At 34.3% G+C, this 19,739-nt stretch overlaps 2 protein-coding genes across 4 annotated transcripts; both read left to right on the forward strand.

Annotated features, from left to right (window-relative positions):
* The first annotated feature begins 590 nt into the window (after window positions 1-590).
* Window positions 591-1,495, forward strand: LOC124930141. The gene is made up of 2 exons (XM_047470501.1): window positions 591-800; window positions 851-1,495. The coding sequence occupies exons 1-2, from the start codon at window positions 591-593 to the stop codon at window positions 1,493-1,495; spliced, it is 855 nt and encodes a 284-aa protein (XP_047326457.1).
* A 7,377-nt stretch (window positions 1,496-8,872) lies between these two features.
* On the forward strand, window positions 8,873-16,877 carry LOC124930011 (coiled-coil domain-containing protein SCD2). 3 transcript variants are annotated; one of them, XM_047470382.1, is made up of 17 exons: window positions 8,876-9,542; window positions 9,665-9,822; window positions 10,607-10,682; window positions 10,834-10,875; window positions 10,971-11,033; window positions 13,286-13,335; window positions 13,424-13,451; window positions 14,053-14,127; window positions 14,222-14,332; window positions 14,423-14,483; window positions 14,706-14,822; window positions 14,919-15,037; window positions 15,147-15,213; window positions 15,612-15,653; window positions 16,029-16,069; window positions 16,155-16,281; window positions 16,375-16,877. In XM_047470382.1, exons 1-17 carry the CDS (start codon window positions 9,177-9,179, stop codon window positions 16,506-16,508), a joined length of 1,677 nt encoding a protein of 558 aa, XP_047326338.1. In that variant the 5' UTR covers window positions 8,876-9,176; the 3' UTR covers window positions 16,509-16,877. The 3 variants fall into 3 exon arrangements, with proteins under 3 accessions (XP_047326337.1, XP_047326338.1, XP_047326339.1); XM_047470381.1 differs by having other exon boundaries at window positions 8,873-9,542; window positions 14,706-15,037; XM_047470383.1 differs by having other exon boundaries at window positions 9,405-9,542; window positions 9,669-9,822; window positions 14,706-15,037.
* The last annotated feature ends 2,862 nt before the right edge of the window (window positions 16,878-19,739 follow it).

The following is a 19,739-nucleotide window of genomic DNA, read 5'->3' on the forward strand; positions in this document are numbered from 1 at the left end:
ACAATTGTTAATAATCGAACTTATAACGACATGAGTTTCTGTTCTCTATTATTTAGATACGAGTCTTCACTATGTTCTAATTTTCCTAATTTGTATGATATACTTTTTCTTATAAAATAAAAGAAAGACATAAAGATATATTATATATCTTAGAACTTTCAAATTCTTTATGTTTATTTATATAAAACATTATATTCAATACTTTTTATATTAAAGATACAAAGGCTATTAAAAATAAGGATGCCCTTTTACATTCCAAGGAGAGACTAGAAAACATAAAGTCTCATTCATTCCTAAGGAAACGTCAACACCTACCAAGAGTCTGCCAATTAATAAATGATGTTGTTTCCCAAACACATTGAATCTTGTATATCATTAGTGTTGTTATTTATTCTTTTAATCTTTCAACGAATGTAATTTATATAAATAATGTTGATATAATATCAAATATAATTTTCCTTCTATCATTATTCATATTATCTCTTTCTCTCTCATTCAAGTCATCTCTACTTATCAGTTATTCTATCTTCTTTAACTTGGTATCAGAGCAATCAACATAGAAACCCCTCTTACATCGATCCCCTTCTCAAATGGCTCAAAATAATGCCTACTCTCTTCAACATATATCTATTATCAAACTCGACCAAAAGAGCTTTGTTCTCTGGCGTTCTCAAGTTGTACCTGCTCTCAAAGGGTATGGATTCTTTGGATTTGTCAATGGAGAGATCTCCCAGCTCCTATTAAAATCGAAAAAGCATCGACTTCCACTGAGCTTCAGGCTTGGGAACAATAAGATCAACGTTTGTTAAGTTGACTCCTCGGAACACTATCTGAATCAGTGTTTGCACAGGTCGCAGGTGAAAACTGTATTTCATCTCAATACCTCTGGGAAACACTTGAGCGACGTTTCGCTACTCAATCCAAAGCTAGACTAATGCAGCTCCGCCTTCAACTTCAAACTATCAAAAAAGAAGAATCATTCATGGAGTCTTATCTCCAAGCTATCAAGGTCATAACTGATAACCTTGCGGCTGCCGGGCAGCAAGTTGCAGACGAAGATCTTATTCTCTACGTTCTTGGCGGCCTTGGACCCGAGTATGAATCCCTTCTAGTTGTAGTCACTACACGTCCAGATTCTATTAATGTCGACGATTTTTCTGGATTACTTCTCACACATGAAATTAGACTTGAGTCTCTCTATGCCAACTCGCCAACTGCTAATGTTGTATATAGTCGTCGCGGAACTTCAGCGACTATGAATCATACGGATAAAGGTGTATTTTCTCCCTCTTTTGGATCTGCTACTCGTCCATCGACACCAGGTGCTTCTTTTCACTCACAACAGAGTGCCTCTACTACATCTTCTATTTTAGGCCAGCCATCAAATTTCTTTAATTCAAGGACTGGCCCATCTCGCCCTCATCGTCCTTATCGTGGTCCTCAAAATCAAAATCGGCCTAAATGTCAAACATGTGGTCGTTTTGGACATCTCTAATATGTGTCGTTCTGGTTTAATCTGTCAACTTTGTAATATTCCAAGACATTATGTAGGAACTTGTCGACGTAGATTTGACCAGAATTTTTGTTCATCTTCCTCATCAGCAGCTATGATGACAACTCCATCTATTGTATCTAACTCAGCTTAGTACCCTGATTCTGGAGCAACTGATCATTTGACCGCTAACTTGGTCAGTCTCTCCATTCATTCTCTTTACAATGGTGAGTAACAAATTCGAGTTGGGAATGGAAATGGGCTAAATATTTCTAATATTGGACATTCGTCATTTACTGGTACGCACAGATCTATGCATCTTAAAAATATTTTGCATGTTCCCATGATTATGAAGAACTTGCTTAGTGTGTCTCGATTTACAGCCGACAATAATGTATTCTTTGAATTTTATCCAACCTTTTGTGTTGTGAAAGATCAGGTCACGAAGAAGGAAATTCTTCGCGGAACCTTGCATAATGGATTATATCGACTACTCAGTCCAAAGAGTGCACCCAAACAAGCATTTATTAGTCCTCGATCAACTACATCAGTTTGGCACTCTCGATTGGGTCACCCGTCTCCTGCAACTTCTACTTATGTTATGTCTCATTTTAAGTTACCTTTGTTGGGTAATATGCATACTGAATTTTGTGATGCTTGTTAATTTGGGAAAGCTCATAAACTTCCTTTTGTATCATCCAAAACGTGGTCTTCTACACCTTTAGAGCTTATTTACTCAGATGTTTGGGGACCTGCTCCATTTTTTTTCCTCTAATGGTTTTCGGTACTTTGTTATTTTTATTGATGATTATAGTCAATTTACTTGGCTCTATCCGCTTAAACGCAAATCTGATGTGTTGATAGTATTTATTCAATTTAAAGCATTAGTTGAAAACTAGTTCAGTAAAGAGATAAAAAACTCTACAATCTTATGGGGGAGGCGAATATCGTACCTTTGAACATATTACCTCTCTTAATAGTATACATCATAGACTCTCATGCCCTCATACAAGCGAGCAAAATGGGGTAGCCGAACGAAAAATTCGTCATCTTACTAAAACATCTCATACTCTACTTGCTCATGCATCTATGCCCCTGTATTTTTGGGATGAAGCCTTCTCCACAGGTACCTATCTTATCAATCGATTACCTACTCCTATCTTGGGTAATCGATCTCCCTATGAAGTATTGTTCAATCAAACTCCCAATTACAACTTTTTGCGCACTTTTGGATGCCATTGCTATCCTCTTATTCGAGTTTAAAACAAGCACAAACTTGACTTTCGATCCCAAAAGTGCTTATTTTTGGGCTATAGTCCTTCACATAAAGGCTTTCGATGTTTTCACATCCCCACGGGACACATGTTTATTTCACGCCATGTCATTTTTGATGAAACAACATTTCCCTACAACTCATCCTCTCCCCCACAAAACCCACAACCTATATATACATCACTAACAACAAATCCTCATTCTTTATTACCTACCACATCTACTATCCCTAGTCCACCTAAAACCACATCACCCTCTTCATCACCTCCACCTTCACCTAACCCAAGCGGCTCACCCTCTTCATCACCTCCACCTTCACCTAACCCAAACAGTTCACCCTCTACTTCAAATGTTTCATCACCCACTCCATATTCTTCACCACATACTACCCCCTCACCCATCATCAATCAACGTCATACTCCAACTCTCAAAGCCCCTGTTTGCTCCAATCATCCTATGCGCACCTGTGCCAAGTCCCGTCTCCCTTTTTCTTCCGCCCTTTTCACAGCCATCACCCCTGAGTCGACATGCTTCTCCTCTGCCAATAAAGATCCCTGTTGGCGTTCAGCCATGATCTCCGAATATAATGCTCTTATTCAGAATCAGACATGGTCTCTAGTTCCTCCTAACTCTAGACAAAATATTGTGGGTTGCAAATGGGTTTACAAACTCAAATGGAAAGCGGATGGTTCAATTGAGCGTCATAAAACTCGTCTTGTGGAGAAAGGCTTTCATCAACAACTTGGTGTTGACTATGTTGAGACTTTTAGTCCAGTTATTAAGCCAACAACCATAAGGACCATTCTTTCACTTCTTGTGTCCCGAAATTGGCCTATTCACCAACTTGATGTTAACAACGCCTTTCTTCATGGAAAATTACACAACGAGGTATATATGACTCAACCTCCTGGTTTTATTCATCCTAAATTCCCTAATCACGTGTGTCAGCTCCATAAAGCTCTATATGGTCTAAAACAAGCACCTCGTGAATGGTACTTTACGTTACGATCCTCAATCTTGTCGCTTGGATTCTTTGAAACTAAGTCTGACTCATCCTTATTCCTCTATTATACATCTACAATTACTACATATATCCTTGTGTATGTAGATAACATTATCTTTACGGGAAACTCAGCCTCACATCTGTCTACAATCATTTCTCGCCTATAAGACAGCTTCCCACTTAAAGACCTTGGACAACTCCATTATTTTCTCGGTGTTGAAGCTTCTCGCTCATCTGATGGGCTCTTTTTGAGTCAGTCACAATATATTCAGGACCTTCTTATTAGGGCTGACATGCAATATTCCAAACCACTTAATTCTCCCGTTTCTACTGGTTCTTCACTTTCTAGATATGATGGTGATCCCCTTTCTGATCCCTTCTTATATAGAAGTATTGTGGGAGCTCTATAATATTTAACTCTCACTCGTCCTGAATTAGCATTTGCGGTCAATCGTGCTTGTCAATTCATGCACGCTCCAACATCCACCCATTGGGTTGCGGTCAAACGTATATTACGATATCTTTGTCATACTCCCCACCATGGACTTGTCTTTCGTCCATCGGCATCCCTCACCCTTGAGGCCTATTCTGATGTTGATTGGGCAGGTTGTCCTGATGATCGTCGATCCACTACAAGATATTGTATCTTTCTTGGTAATAACCTCATCTCGTGGAACTCCAAAAAGCAGCATGTTGTTGCTCGATCAAATACTGAATCTGAATTTCGAGCCTTAGCTCATGCCACTACCAAACTTTGTTGGCTTCAATCTCTTTTGAGTGAATTACGAATTTCATCAATCCATCCACCGACTTTGTGGTGTGATAATATTGGCGCAACATTTCTCTTTACAAATCCAGTGTTTCACGCTCGTACAAAGCATATTGAGATTGATTTCCACTTTGTTAGGGAGAAAGTGGCTCAAAAATCTGTACTTATTCAGTATGTCCCGACTCATGATCAAATTGCTAACATATTTACAAAAGGATTGTCATCACCTCGGTTCATTTTTCTCCGTAACAAGCTCACGGTGTGTGCCTCCCCGTTTCGCTTGCGGGAGGGTATTAAAGATACAAAAGTTATTAAAGATAAGGATGCCCTTTTACATTCTAAGGAGACTAGAAAACATAAAGTCTCGTTCATTCCCAAGGAAACATCAACACCTACCAAGGGTCTGCCAATTAATAAATGATGTTGTTTCCCAACGCATTGAATCTTGTATATCATTAGTGTTGTCAATATTCTTTTAATCTTTTAACGAATTTAATTTATATAAATAGTGTTGATGTAATATCAAATATATACATAGAAAATGTAATTTCCCTTCTATCATTATTCATATTATTTCTTTCTCTCTCAATCAACTTATTTCTATTTATCATTTATTCTATCTTTTTTTAACTTTCTATATTAAAATCAATTATAAAAATAATATGATTTATATTTCATTCTTAATATGATTTGTATTTCATTCTGTTTAAGATAATGATTGAAAAAAAATGAAAAGTTAGAAGTAATTATAAATAGAACGAATTAATCAATTCTACACTTATAATTACAGTTTATTAAAAGTATGGTAAGTCATTGTTTGTAAATTTACAAAAATTAACAATTAGGTCGAATAAAATTGTAAAGCCGACAGAATGAAAAGATTTCACCTTATAACCACACGGCCCATATTCATTCATTCAAATCACAAACAGTAATTAAATCGTTTTAAAATGTTCAAATTAAAATGAGTTTAATATAATTATAAATATATTGAATTAATCAATTTGTTACCCTTTTAATTAACGGTCATTTCTTAAATAAAAACATATATAATTATGAGTAATTCAAATAAAAATATAGTCTTTTATATTTGTTTCTCACCACAAACATTTTTTTTTTGTAGTGTAATAGATTTTATTAAAATTATTTTAAATCGAGATTTTTTTATTCTTAAAATTATAGAAAATGAGATTTTGTCTTAACAATTTGTTAACTTATTATTTACGTGATATTTATAAATAAATTAATAAATAAATTAATAATTTAACTATCAAATTTCAACGAATTTAATATTTTAATTATTGATTCTTTGAAATTTTATAGTAAAAAAAATTCGCACTCTAACAATGAGAAATTTGATAAAATGACCATAATAATTACTTTAATTGGGGAAATGACTAGCGCCTAATAAAAATTGCGCAAATGACCACTTCATATATTTTAGACGAAAATATTCCCGTCGCGTCACGTGATGTCCTGTGAAAAGTTCAGAGTACCCTTACTATTTAATATATTTTTCTTTTTTTTTTCTATTTCTTTATTCCCGTCTTCTCCTCATTCTCTCTAAACTCAAACTTTAAACGAGGAACGACGACGGACAACCACAGCAAACGGCGACGACACAACCATGAGCACGAGCACAATGGTGGCAATCGGTACTCTTCTTCCTCGACCATTGTTTGTTGTTTGTATAGTTCGTTAAAAATGGTATGGTCGCGAGACGATCGTTCCGTCGCGAGACGTGACCATACCATTTATAATGAACAATTCACAATGGTATGGTCGCGTCTTGCGACGACACGATTGTCTCGCGACGGTGCGATCGTCTCGCGACGATACCATTTTTAATGAATAATTGCATGACTGTAATGGTATGGTCGCGACGACACACTCATCTCGCGATCATACCATTAATAATGAATAATTGCATGACTTCAATCGTATGGTCGACGACTCCTCATTCTAATAGTATTATTTATTCATTCATTGTTTTTAATTGCAGCTGAAGTATTCGTTTTGCATAATGGAGAGTGGAAAATTCTGATGGTACAAGGTCTTACGAGGAAAATTAATGCAAAATTTTGGATTTACCCCAAAATATTACATTTGTCAAATTAGTTGATATCATCTATGATACACTTAATGTGCAAAAATTTACATATCATTTAGTGTTTCAAGTCAAGTATGATGTTTCGGGTATGCGAAATCCTCTCCCTATTCTTATTGATCAAGATAAGGATGTAGACACATATTTATCACGGTTGATTTTGGGTCGAACTGTGTTACCACCGTGTGTCTCTTTAGTAGAGAATGAACCACTTACTCAAGAAAATATACCACTACTTAATACCAACTCAAGAAAGTATATTACCACTTACTCAAAAAAGTATACTAGGAGTTGTTCTTGATATGTTTCAACAGTATGTCTATGAAAGTCAAACTGAAGCAAGAGAAGAAAACTTTTTGCGTCATTATGAGGACTTGTTACTACAACTAGTGCCGCACCAGCAATTGCCCCCATGCCTCATCGATCATTAATACCTACACCATCTACTGCAAGAGCTTCATTTCCATCGACAGACCGATCATCAATACCTACACCATCTACTGCAAGAGCATCATTTCCATCGACAGACCGATCAATACCTACTACAGACCCATCATCAATACAGACAGGCCCATCATTTGGGATGACATTAAGTAGTGAAATTGTATTGAAAGTCGGTATGTTATTTCATAATAAAAAAGAACTTCAATTGAGGTTATATAAATATGTGATAACTAATCATTTTAAATTCAAAGTAGAGAAGTCAAGAAAATATCATTGGTATGTGAAATGTGTGGATGGGAAATGCAAATGGAGATTGTGTGCTGTGAACTTGAAAAGTGCAGCAATATCATCATATACATTCAACAAACTACTTACAAAGTGCAGCAATAACCAACAACATCTCGAATCACATGAATCTCGAATCTATTAAAAATTAAACCCTAAACCATTCAATTCAGCTATAATGGAAATAAGAAAATAAATCACATGATATTAGAACAAGTTTTGTCCGTCGTTGTGTTCGTCGTTCACCGATAGTCGTTCGTCATTCGTTAGAAGTGATGCAATCGTTCGTTGATAGGGTTGGTCGTCACTTAAGGTTTAGAGAGAACGCGGAGAAGAGAGAACGAAAAATAAATAAATGAAAAAAAATTGAGAATGTATATAAAAAATTAGGGTTCTGTCGCGTCACGCGATATAGCGTCGTGTGACGCAACGAGGGTATTTTCGTTCGAAAAATATGGAAAGATCGTTTACCTAATTTTTATTAGGTGCGGGTCATTTCCCAATTCAGTCAATCATAATCATAATCAATTATTAGTGTCATTTCATCCCATTTCCTCTCACAAATCTATATATATATATAATGATGCTTAATTTTTAAAGTGTCCGGATTGCCGGGTCGAGAGCTGTGGTTAATTTGGATATATGTGAGAGTAAATAGATACTTGGGTCAGATTGTGGGTTGACCCGCCCATAAACTTAAAACGGTTAAAAATAAAATTAAAAATGATATAGGTATGGTTCGAATTTGCAACCTAACAAAACAAGTAAACTTTTTAACCAACTAGGCTAATAACACTTTGTATTTTAAATTCAACCCAAAATTTGATAAACGCGTGACATTTTAACAATATAAGTTCAACTTTTTAACTAACTAATATATATATATAATGATACTTAATTTTTAAAATGTCCGGATCGGGTCGAGTGGTTAATTTGGATATATGTGAGAGTAAATTGTTAAAAATAAAATTAAAAATGTTATAGGTATGGTTCGAACTTGCAACCTAACAAAACAAGTACAACCTTTAAACCAACTAGGCTAATAACACTTTATATTTTAAATTTAACCAAAAATTTGATAAACGCGTGACATTTTAATAATATAAGTTCAACTTTTTAACTAACTAATCTATATATATATATATATAATGATGCTTAATTTTTAAAGTGTCCGGATTGTCGGGTCGAGAGTTGTGGTTAATTTGGATATATGTGAGAGTAAATGGATAATTGGGTCGGATTGTGGGTTGACCCTCCCATAAAAATTTTACCGTAATATTTTTTTTCACGGTTTTTTATATTATTATTACACGTGCAAATGCACGGGATACATGCTAGTGCAATTTCATCCCATTTCCTCTCACAAATTATAGTAATAAAAAAAACAATGTGTTAGTTTTTTTTTTGGGTTAAAATTAAAGACCTAAATTAGTAAGATTGGAGGTAAAATTTGGTCGGGCCTAAATAAAGGCATTTAGAAAAGTTAGAATAATAATTTCGTCGTCGGTTCAACGTTTCTTCAAGCTACATACAGATACAAGATACAGTCTATACAGCGCATTTCCTAATCAACGTAAGCAATCGAGATCTTCATGTCAACTTAGCTTAGTCGTCTCCTCCAATCTCCATTAACGACCCGGTCCCGCCGTTTTCTCTCCATTGCCTCCCTGCCGGAAATATAGCCTTCACCTCTTTCAATTCTGTCTCTTCGTCATAATTCGTCCACTACTCTCTAGAAGACTTAAGCGTGTTTCTCTAGATTTGCTGGCATATTGTCTGTGTGTATATATATATATATATATATATGGATCGGCGAAGAAACTCGAGTCCTGTTTACTCAAGACAGTGGAGCGGTGGATCTAGCAGCACTGGATCTTCGTCTCCGGTGATGTCTCCGGCACGGACAAACTCCAGACTTCCGCCACCAGCGACTGGGTACTCAACTATTAAGAGGACTCAACATGCGGCCGCGATGCTAGCTGCACAACGCCTTAAGGAGGTCATGGCTTCGAAGACTGTCGATGACGACTACGACGAGGATGGAGATATTGATCTAGGGTTCCGATTTGCTGGACCTCCTGCTCCGTCCTTCTCCAGCAATTCTAATAACAGAAGCAATTTCGCGTCCGCGGGTTCATTTGCTAGGAATAACAGATCTCCGTCCCCCGCGGTAATTGAGTCAACTCTGTTATTGATCTTTGTGTTCAATTTGGATTGACTAACTGAAGACCCAAGTGTATTTTGCCTTGAATCTATCATTTGAAAGAACTAATAGGGTTTTCTCATTTTTAGTTAGGTCGTAATTTTATGGAACATACTCCTCAAATTCGTTCAACATCAGCTGGAAGACCTTCATCAGTCCGTACAGCACCAGTAGTAACTCACACCAAAAGTACACTGAGGACTCCAGTTTCCATACCACCAATAGAACCTCCAAATTTAAGAAAAAGGTAATAGTAGTGGTGATAATGGTTTCTGAATACCGGGACAAGCAAAAAGATTCTGGAACCTGAATCCCTCTTTTTTATGTTGGTTATGTTCTTCTATTGTTTCAAGATCTATCTACTAATTCTGTCTTAACTCAAATTCGTTTTTAAGTCATCATCATCACTCCATCCATACATGTAGTTGTCAAACATCTCTATCTGTATCAGATAGCAACTTAGAAATTGTAAAATGAATTATTTGGGGGATATTTGGGTTCAATGACTCAAATATCCATTGTATTGTTACTGATGCAAACGGTCAGTGGCTAGCATTGTTCTGGCTGTTTTTATTTTCTGTTTTGGCTACAATCTATGCCATATCTGAGGGCTTTCCTTTTGGTGAGTTAGCACGAGGCTGATGTAGCTGGTATTTGAAAACTTACCGTTTTCCTTATTTTATTGTTTTGCTTTTTGGGTTCTTTCATCTAATGAAAACTTAGTAAGCAACCAAGCTAAATGCATTTCATGTTGGGTGTTATAGAACACATAGACAAATTTCCAAGTTGATTTATGTTACATTTATAAAACTGCTTTCTTTGTTATTGATGTTTTTTCATGTAACTTGAGGGATTGGTGAAAATTGGCATTTGATGCTGATGCTTGAAAAGTGAAAATAATTCATTGTTACAGAAACTAACTAGAGGCATAATTATTTGGTTATGTGCATATATATGTGGGTTTTAGAGTGTGGATCGGAACAACATATGTTATCTCAACCATGATGATTTGATATTGGCAAATGATGTAGGTTCCCAAATGATGTGGGACGTAGTGATGTGAAAGACAAAGGAGATGATCGTGAAGCTTCCGCTCTTAGAGATGAGGTACGAGAGTCCCCCCACCATAAAGTCTCTAATTCTTTTTCTGCATGTTAGTTTATGCAATAACGCAGCCTTAATCAAGCCTTTAATGCTTAATTAAGAATAAGGAGAGTAATGAAACATGTATTGAAATTAAAATGTGCCTATTCTGCAGCTTGACATGGTACAAGAAGAGAATGACATGATCCTTGACAAGGTGAGGGCTCCAGCTGTACAACTTTGAACATTTAATGTAAAAATACACAAAATACAAAATATTTTGCTTATTATCTATTACCTGCCCTTTTACAGCTTCGGCATGCACAAGAAAAACGCGAAGCAGCAGAAGCCAGATCCAGGGAGCTTGAGAAACAGGTGAACCATCCTTAATTCTTTAAACTTTTATTTTTGGTATACTTTGTAGTGGTATTACTATTTATATGTCAAACCAAAGGCTTTACAATTTTACATTTGTATGTATGCCTGAAATTACTTAGTTTATTGGGAAAATACATGTTTCAGTTTTGTATTACACATCTGAGTATCATATGCATTTCAAGGGTGGTCACTCAAACATGATGTTGTAGCAAATACTAGGGTTGCTAGGGTTCCAAGAAGAAGATGAGAATCCAAGAGAAATTGTAGAAGAAATAAACCAGAAATAAGTTCTTTATTGCATAATGTTTAATATATAATTTGATTTATTATAAAACTAATAGTCCAAAAGTACCCATAACTTGTAAATTTTGTAATTTGCAATATTTATAATTTTAGTAATAAATTACTTAAGATTATTATCTAAATTCAAAGCAAACAATAATATAATGAGATATTTGAATTGAAACCTAGAGTCAATTTGTATTCAAAATGAGGATCAAATAACATAATTATTCAAATCATAATTTTTCCTAGAATATTAACTTTGCCAAATATTCCAAAAGTAGAAGGCTAAAAATCTACACTCCAATTGTAATCCTAGAAATATTAACTCCATCATCTATTCCAAAAACAAAAGGCTAAAATCTAGACTTCAAACATAGTAAGATATTGAAATCTAGACCTTAAGGTTTAATAGGAGGTAAAAGTTGAGACTTCAACTTTTTTTACTAAATAACCAAAGAGCTCATTCTTATTTTTTGCTCCTATTCTTTGTTTCTATTTTGATTTTGTGCCTCAAGTTGGATTTGACCCTTGAACTTTTGAAATAATTTGCTTTTACTCCTAACTAACAAAATCCGCAAACGTGGCAAACCGACTTCCGAATCTCGAAAAGATTGAGTCCGTTTGCATGTTGTAGTTAGGGGTAAAATATAAAGATTTCAAAAGATCGAGGAGAAAATCCAAAGAGGTTTGATTTGTGATGCAAAATAAAAATTGGAAGAAATTTCATATGGGAGGGGGAAGGGGGGCAAAATACCAATGATCTCATATTCAATATTTTTATTTATTTTTTTAATTTAAGAAGCTGCCATGACCCCCACAGTCATGTCTCCTCATTGATCTCACATTCAATATTAGTTAAACTTAAATGTGATTAAGCTGCTTACCTATATGACATCATGTGGTGATGAGTAGAAAATACTCAAGTATCCCTTTTTGGTACCATATTTTGCCCTAGATTCAAAGAAATCTCAAAAGTAGGTTTTAAAATGAAAATTTGGTAGCCAAATAAATTGCATCAAGCCACTTTTGTCAGGTGTTTTGAATTTGTTAGTGTTCGTTGTTAAGTTTAATTTAATTAGATTGTATAAAAAATAGCTCTCAATACGAATATCATAGTAAAGTTTAAGATAGTTAACCACACAACTTAAAATTTTAGGTCCTCATTTGAATATATCTAAGAACTGTAAATCTTGATTTGTTAGTTCCCTTTTAATCTTAGAAAACCCTTGCATGATGGAAAGAGAAAATTCATTATATTTGTTGAAACTTGGCACCATGCATGACATTAAATATTAAGTTCAGAATTACCGTTGAGGGACTGTATGATAATATTGAAAAATAAATATTAAGTGGATTAGTATAAATTTGAAAAGTTGAAGTATAATTCAACAAATAAGTGTTTGACATCAAGTGAAGTACTTGACTTCAAATCTAGTACTTATTTTAGCTTTACCTAATCAATTAAGGTGTTTAACTTAATTCAATTATCAAACCACCTTAATTGAAAAAGTATAGAATCTATTCAGATTAAGTGTTGAGTTAAGTTATCAAAATAACGTACAAAGTATCCTAGCAGTATGCATACTTGTGTCTGATTTGTGAAATGAGTAGTTGTACCCTATATATACATCTTTTCGTTAAAGGTCAGATTACAAGCAAAAAGGAACAAGGGATAAAGGGAAGAGAAGAACATAAAACATAAATGTCAATAAGATTAAATCTATGTTCATTTATCCAATTAATTAGAGTTTTGTTTGCATCCTATCGTTTTTACTTGTTCTCCAATGTTTCAGTTCATTCTATAATTGTTTCCATTGAATAACATCCATATTATCACACAGAGATGTATATATATAGTGAAATCTGATTGCATCAGAGTAAGTGAATAACTAATTGAGTATTCTGCATATTTTTTCTTTTGTCATGAAGTGTCCTTACTTGTGTGTTTATTCGTGAGTTGATAGGTTGCAGCTCTGGGAGAAGGTGTCTCTTTGGAAGCTAAATTAGTGATCAGGTAAATATAAAGACACTTAATCTAAATTGTGTCATTTATCCACCTAATGATATACTTGGAGTTTTACATATCATGGAATTGGTTGCAGGAAAGAAGCTGCATTGAGTCAAAGAGAGGTGAGCACCAACTCTATAGTAAAAGCTTAGCTGTTATTCATACATTGTAAATTATGTTGATTTAATTCACTTAAAAACTTTTTTATTCATTTGTTACATTTGGCTAGGTTATCAACTAAATAAAAATCTCAAGTTGTTAGAAGAAATTCGAAATCTTTTGATTTGATTTAAATTGCTAGAAACTCAATTTGTGGAGTTCTAGCAAAGAAATGATGTAAGTGCTGTTTGGCTGTTTTTCTTTTCAATAAAAGGCACTGTCTTTTCTCAAAAGAAAAAAAACAGAACAAATGATATAAAACTCAGGAGAGTGATAGAGTAATGTACTAGCATAAGATATTTTAAAGTGGTAGGATTTGACTTGAGAGTTAGAGCTCAGATATTTAGTTAAGTTATCAACTCATTTAAAAACGTAATACGTTAATTGATGGAATCAACAATGATATAAAGACAACATGTTTTTTAGAGGTGCTAAAACCTCACTTGAAAATTGATTTCAAGGAATTGCAAATGTTATGTTATCTTTGTTTCTTTCCCTTTTTTCTCTGCCAAATTCTGGCATTTTGAATTTTCCACTTAAGTTGCACATGCTCTCTATGTATAGGCTGCACTGAGAGCTGCAAAACAAACTAAGGATGGGAGGGATGATGAAATTGCAGCACTTCGTGTAGAAATTGAGGTACTATCAGCAAGGAAACACGTTTAAGTTGTGTCATCTTGCATGATATTGAATTTCTGATCTTTGATTGCCCTATTTGACTCTTTTGAGCCAGAACCTCAGAGAGGATGCTGCAATTGCAACGGAACAACTCAGGGATGCAGAATCGGAAGAAAAGTCTCTTCGTACAATGACACAAAGAATGATTCTTACTCATGAAGAAATGGTTGTCCCCCAAAGCCAAATTCATATTTAAGACTGCCTCTCTGTGGGATATTTGTTAATATGGGTCTGCCTAAATGATTGTGATTTTCAGGAAGAGGTTGTTTTGAAAAGATGTTGGCTCGCCCGCTACTGGTCATTGGCAGTGCAATTTGGTATATACTTGCTGAAACGTGTTCTCACCTGATTCATTCATAGATAATGCTCTTGAAAATTGCCTTTAAGATCTGTTCTACAGTAGCCAATAATTCTCCTTTTTTTTCTTTCTAATGAAGCTCATTTTCCTGTGATTTACTATCCTACTTTACCTGCATTTGTTTTAGGAATTAGCAAAGTAGTATTTTATTTGCCTGATTATTCTATTTTCATTGTGTCAGGCATCTGTGCAGATATTGCCATATCCAAGCATGAACACTGGTCATCTTTGGCACCTCTTCCTCTTGAACTGGTCATTTCTGCAGGACAGAAAGCAAAGGAGGAGCCTTTAGACAACGGTAAGGTGCTGCATTATTCATTATGGAACCTTTTATTTTCAGAATCCAAAATGTGTCTATTACCCACATTTCTTAATCCTTCAAAAATTGGGACAGGGACTGACGATTCAGATAGAAGTAGAGCTGTTCGTGACTTAAATGACATAAATGGTGAAGGAAATATTGAGACTATGCTTTCAGTTGAAATGGGGTTAAGGGAACTAGCTTCCTTGAAGGTTTGCTCATATACCATCGTATTTTTCACATTTGATTTTGCTTCTTTTTTTCTCTCGTAATGCCAATAAATAATATAATTAAGCTGGTCATCTCCACCACTACTTGAAGGTTGAGGATGCTGTTGTGTTTGCATTAGCCCAATTTCGACGTCCAAATTTTGTTCGACAATCTTCAGGTTATCATCCCTTAGCTATTTGATGGTTCTGTATAATTTTGCTTATTATTTATTTGGTATTTACTGGTTTATTACCTTCTCTTCTTGGAAAAAGATTGAACACATCCTTCTGTTCTCTTCTTTTCCTCAAAAGTATCATCTCTTTGTAATGAGAGATAGTATAGTACCTTATGTTGGGAATTCAGTTACGGTATTGAGAGATATATACTTGTAATGGGTTGCAAAATGGCCTGTTCATCAACAACGGGTCGCATTTTCTGTTCATTTGCAATAATGTAATCTTGTTTCTATCAAGTCTCCTTCCTATAAGGAATGCAGGCTATAGATAATTGATTTCTCTCAATATTATACACTTCCTTTCATGGATGACTAATTAATTGTCCCGGTAATTGGTGCAGATCTCAAATCATCTGGTGATACCAAATTTATGGAATCTTTCGGTAATGACAATTTCTTCTCTGGTCTTTTGCTTCTGTCCTTCAATGGTAGAATATTTTGGCTTGCTCACTAAAGATCATTATTGCTTTCCTGTCTCTAAAATATGACCAAGGGAGAAAATGAGTCTTGTATGTTCCATTATGAAAATATGATTTGTACTATGTAGTTAAAAACAACAAAGGCCAATTCATAGGGGAATTGCTGATCTACATAAATATTCTTAAGGTAGTTTATTTAGAGCACATTATAGGTGAAACTGTATCAATGTATATATTGGTTGTTTCTGATGTGTGCATGTGTAATAATGACTTCTGATGTGAAATAAGAAGTACAATAATTTGTTGTAAAGTAAGAACTAATATCATGTTTGCTCACAGAGCCAAGTCCAGAGGAGTCGGAAGATGTTCTATTTAAGCAGGTAAGTTGGTGAATTTTCTTCCCCGGAGGGATAATATGGTAATTTTTAGGCTAGTGACAATTTTGTGGTCCATTTGGTGTTTCAGTCTTGGCTAACATATTTCTGGAGAAGAGCTAAAGTCCATGGTGTAGAAGAAGACATAGCTGATGACAGGGTTCAGTATTGGATCAGCCGAATTGGTCAGCCACCAACATCCCATGATGCTGTAGATGGTCATCTCCTTTTCCCGTCTTCTTCTTGCTATATATATATTTTTTGTAAAGTTGGATTGCAATTTATTTATTTATTTTGGGTTATAATTGCAGTTGAGCGAGGTTTGACTGAATTGAGAAAATTGGGGATAGAGCAGCAACTGTGGGAGGCATCACGCAAAGGAATTGGGCAGTCGGCTACTTCTGTCAAGCCTTCTGGAGATGATTCAGAGACGAATTCTTCTTGATGGATCGATCAATCTATGTGTTTGTGAGTGAGATGTATGTATGGTTTGAGTTGTTCAAACAACCTAGGAATCAAGGATTTGGATTTGATAAAGAAAAAGAAAAAAAAAAAGCAAGAGAAGTGTTCATCCATCCATAGTTCCCTATAATTTGGTGTTTTTTTTTTTCTTTTGGTATTGAATGTTTTTTGAACAGATAAATCAGAAAAGGAGATGTGTATTATATCTGTTCAGGAAGAAGACTAGACAGACTTTAGAGAAGAAGGAGAAGTATTTTCTATTTGTTTGTTATAGAAACTGTTTTGTGAGCACTTTTGTAAAGCTACTAAGAAGACAATACCTCTTGGAATAAAATCAATCCTATTCATTGAACTTTTGATGGAGTTGATTCCATTTTGCCTCCTGTTAGAAACTGCTGGCTTTGACAGTATCATAAAGCACGGACCAGTAAGAACATTAATCAAACCCAAAATGAGAATGAGTTTCGAATTCAATCAAACCTAAAATGAGAATTGAGTTTGGAATTTAAAATTATGTCAAATGGTACTTCATCTATCATTATTTGAGACTTACTCTTTATAAGGGTTTTTATTTTTTTTTTACTTTTAATTTTTTTTTCTTAATTAATTAAACATATTTAAAAAAAATATTTAGCAATTATTTCTCTTAGAATTTTTTTTAACTATTCTAACACATTAAATATTTTTTAAGACATTTAAATCGTATTTGATAATTTGAAACGCGTATTTCTTAAAAAAAAACAATTAGAATATAAATACGCCCAATTGGCCGTTTGTAAAATTATGTCGTTTCGAAATTTTGTAAAAAATAAATACAAAATATATTTTTTCAAATTTTCTTAAATCTTTATAAAATTGCACTTTTTTTTAGTCACCTAAACCACTCTCGACAAAATATTAAAATTTTATATATATTATTTCAATTACAAAGTAGCCTTTAGGAATTGTTAGCCCACAAAAGGGTGACCCTCGACTTAGCGGGAGGAAGCCATTTTAGTTCTACAACTTTTTTGCATTAAATGTTCGGACTATTCTATGTAAAAATGGGTCATTACCTCGTAAGGGCGTTGAGACCATAGTTTGTTACACGAAAGCGCCGCTTTATCTTCCGTGTTGTCACACAGCTGCTCGTCTAGAAGAGGCTCTCTCACTAAGCCGGAAGCCAACGCTATATCTCTTGCTATGCGACGTAATTGAGTCGACCAAAGAGAAATGAGCAAAAGGCAAAAGTAACACTAGTGCCAAGCTGAAAGAAATAGAAAACGACCATTTAGATAGGGGTGAGCATAATTTGGGTTTACCCAAACCCAACCTTAACTCAAACCCAAAATATTAATTTGGGTTGGTTAATATGGGTTGAGTTGAGTATGGTTTGGGTTGAATATGAGTTGGTTTCATTTGGGTTGGGTTAGGGTTACCCAAATTACCCAAATTATATAAATTTAATTTAATTCTCTATTATTAATCCAATATAAATTAATCATCTTTCAATTTTAAGTCGAACACGTTTTTGACATATTTAACACGTTTTCACACGTTTTCAATATTTTAAACATGTTTTCACACGTTTTTAATATTTTAAACACGTTTTCACACTTATAACACATTTAACACGTTTTCACATTTTTGTCACGTTTAACACGTTTACACGTTTTTGGCACGTTTTTAACATGTTTAACACGTTTTCACACTAATAACACATTTTTTACGTTTTGTCACGTTTAACCCATTTTGACATGTTTAATACGTTTAACGTGTTTTTGACAAGTTTAACATGTTTTTGGCACGTTTAACACATTTTTAACATATTTAACACGCTTTTTATAAGTTCAACACAGTTTTCACGTTTTTGGCATGTTTAACACATTTTTGACATTTTAACACGTTTAACACATTTTTGATATGTTTAACACGTTTTTAACACGTTTAACACAAATTTCACACGTTTAATATGTTTTTCACGTTTTTGGAATGTTTAACACGTTTTTGACATATTTGACACGTTTTTCACACGTTAACACATTTTTCATATTTTTGGCACGTTTAACACGTTTTTGGCACGTTTAACACGTTTTTGACATTATAACACGTTGAACACGTTGAACACGTTTTTTGGCTCATTTAACACATTTAACACATTTTTAGCACATTTAACACGTTGAACACGTTTTTTGGCTAATTTAACACATTTTTAGCACATTTAACACGTTTTGGTATGTTTAACACGTTTTTCACGTTTTTGGCACGTTTTCACATTTTTAGCACGTTTAACACATTTTTGACATTTTAACACATTTAACACGTTTTTACACATTTAACATATTTTTGACATGTTTAACATGTTTTTTTTGCACATTAACACGTTTTGATAAGTTTTAACACGTTTTTGTCACGTTTAACATGTTTTGCATTTCTAACACGTTTTGGCACGTTTAACACGTTTTTGACACGTTTAACACGTTTTGGCACGTTTAACACGTTTTTGGCACGTTTAACACGTTTTGGCACGTCAAACGTGAGAAAAATGTATTAAATGTGTAAAAAATGTAAGAAACATGTTAAACGTGTCAAAACGTGTCAAAATGTGCCAAAAACGTGGAAAATGTGGAAAACGTTTCAAAACGTGTCAAACGTGCCAAAAACGTGTTAAAAATGTGAAAACGTGAAAAACATGTTAAACGTGTCAAAACGTGTTAAACGTGCCAAAAACGTGTCAAAATGTGTCATAATCGTGAAAAACGTGTCAAACGTATCAAAAACGTGTGAAACGTGTTAAACATGTCAAAACATGAAAATAGTGTGTAGTGTGTCAAAATGTGTTAAACGTGCCAAAAACATATTAAACGTGTCAAAAACGTATTAAACGTGTTAAAAACGTATTAAATATATCGAAAACGTGAAAACGTGTCAAAAACGTATTAAACGCGTCAAAACGTATCAAAAAGTGTTAAACGTGCCAAAAACGTGAAAATGTGTTAAAAATTTAAAAAAACGTTAAACGTGTCAAAACGTGTTAAACATGCCAAAAACGTGGAAAACGTGTCATAATCGTGAAAAACGTGTCAAATGTGTTAAAAACGTGTTAAATGTGTTAAAAACGTGTCAAACATGTTAAAATGCCAAAAACATGAAAAACGTGTTAAACGTGCTAAAAATGTGTTAAACGTGCTAAAAATGTGTTAAACGTGTTAAACGTGTGAAAAACGTATCTAAC

The sequence above is a fragment of the Impatiens glandulifera genome, chromosome 3, assembly GCF_907164915.1.
Source record: "Impatiens glandulifera chromosome 3, dImpGla2.1, whole genome shotgun sequence".
Classification (NCBI taxonomy): Eukaryota; Viridiplantae; Streptophyta; class Magnoliopsida; order Ericales; family Balsaminaceae; genus Impatiens; species Impatiens glandulifera.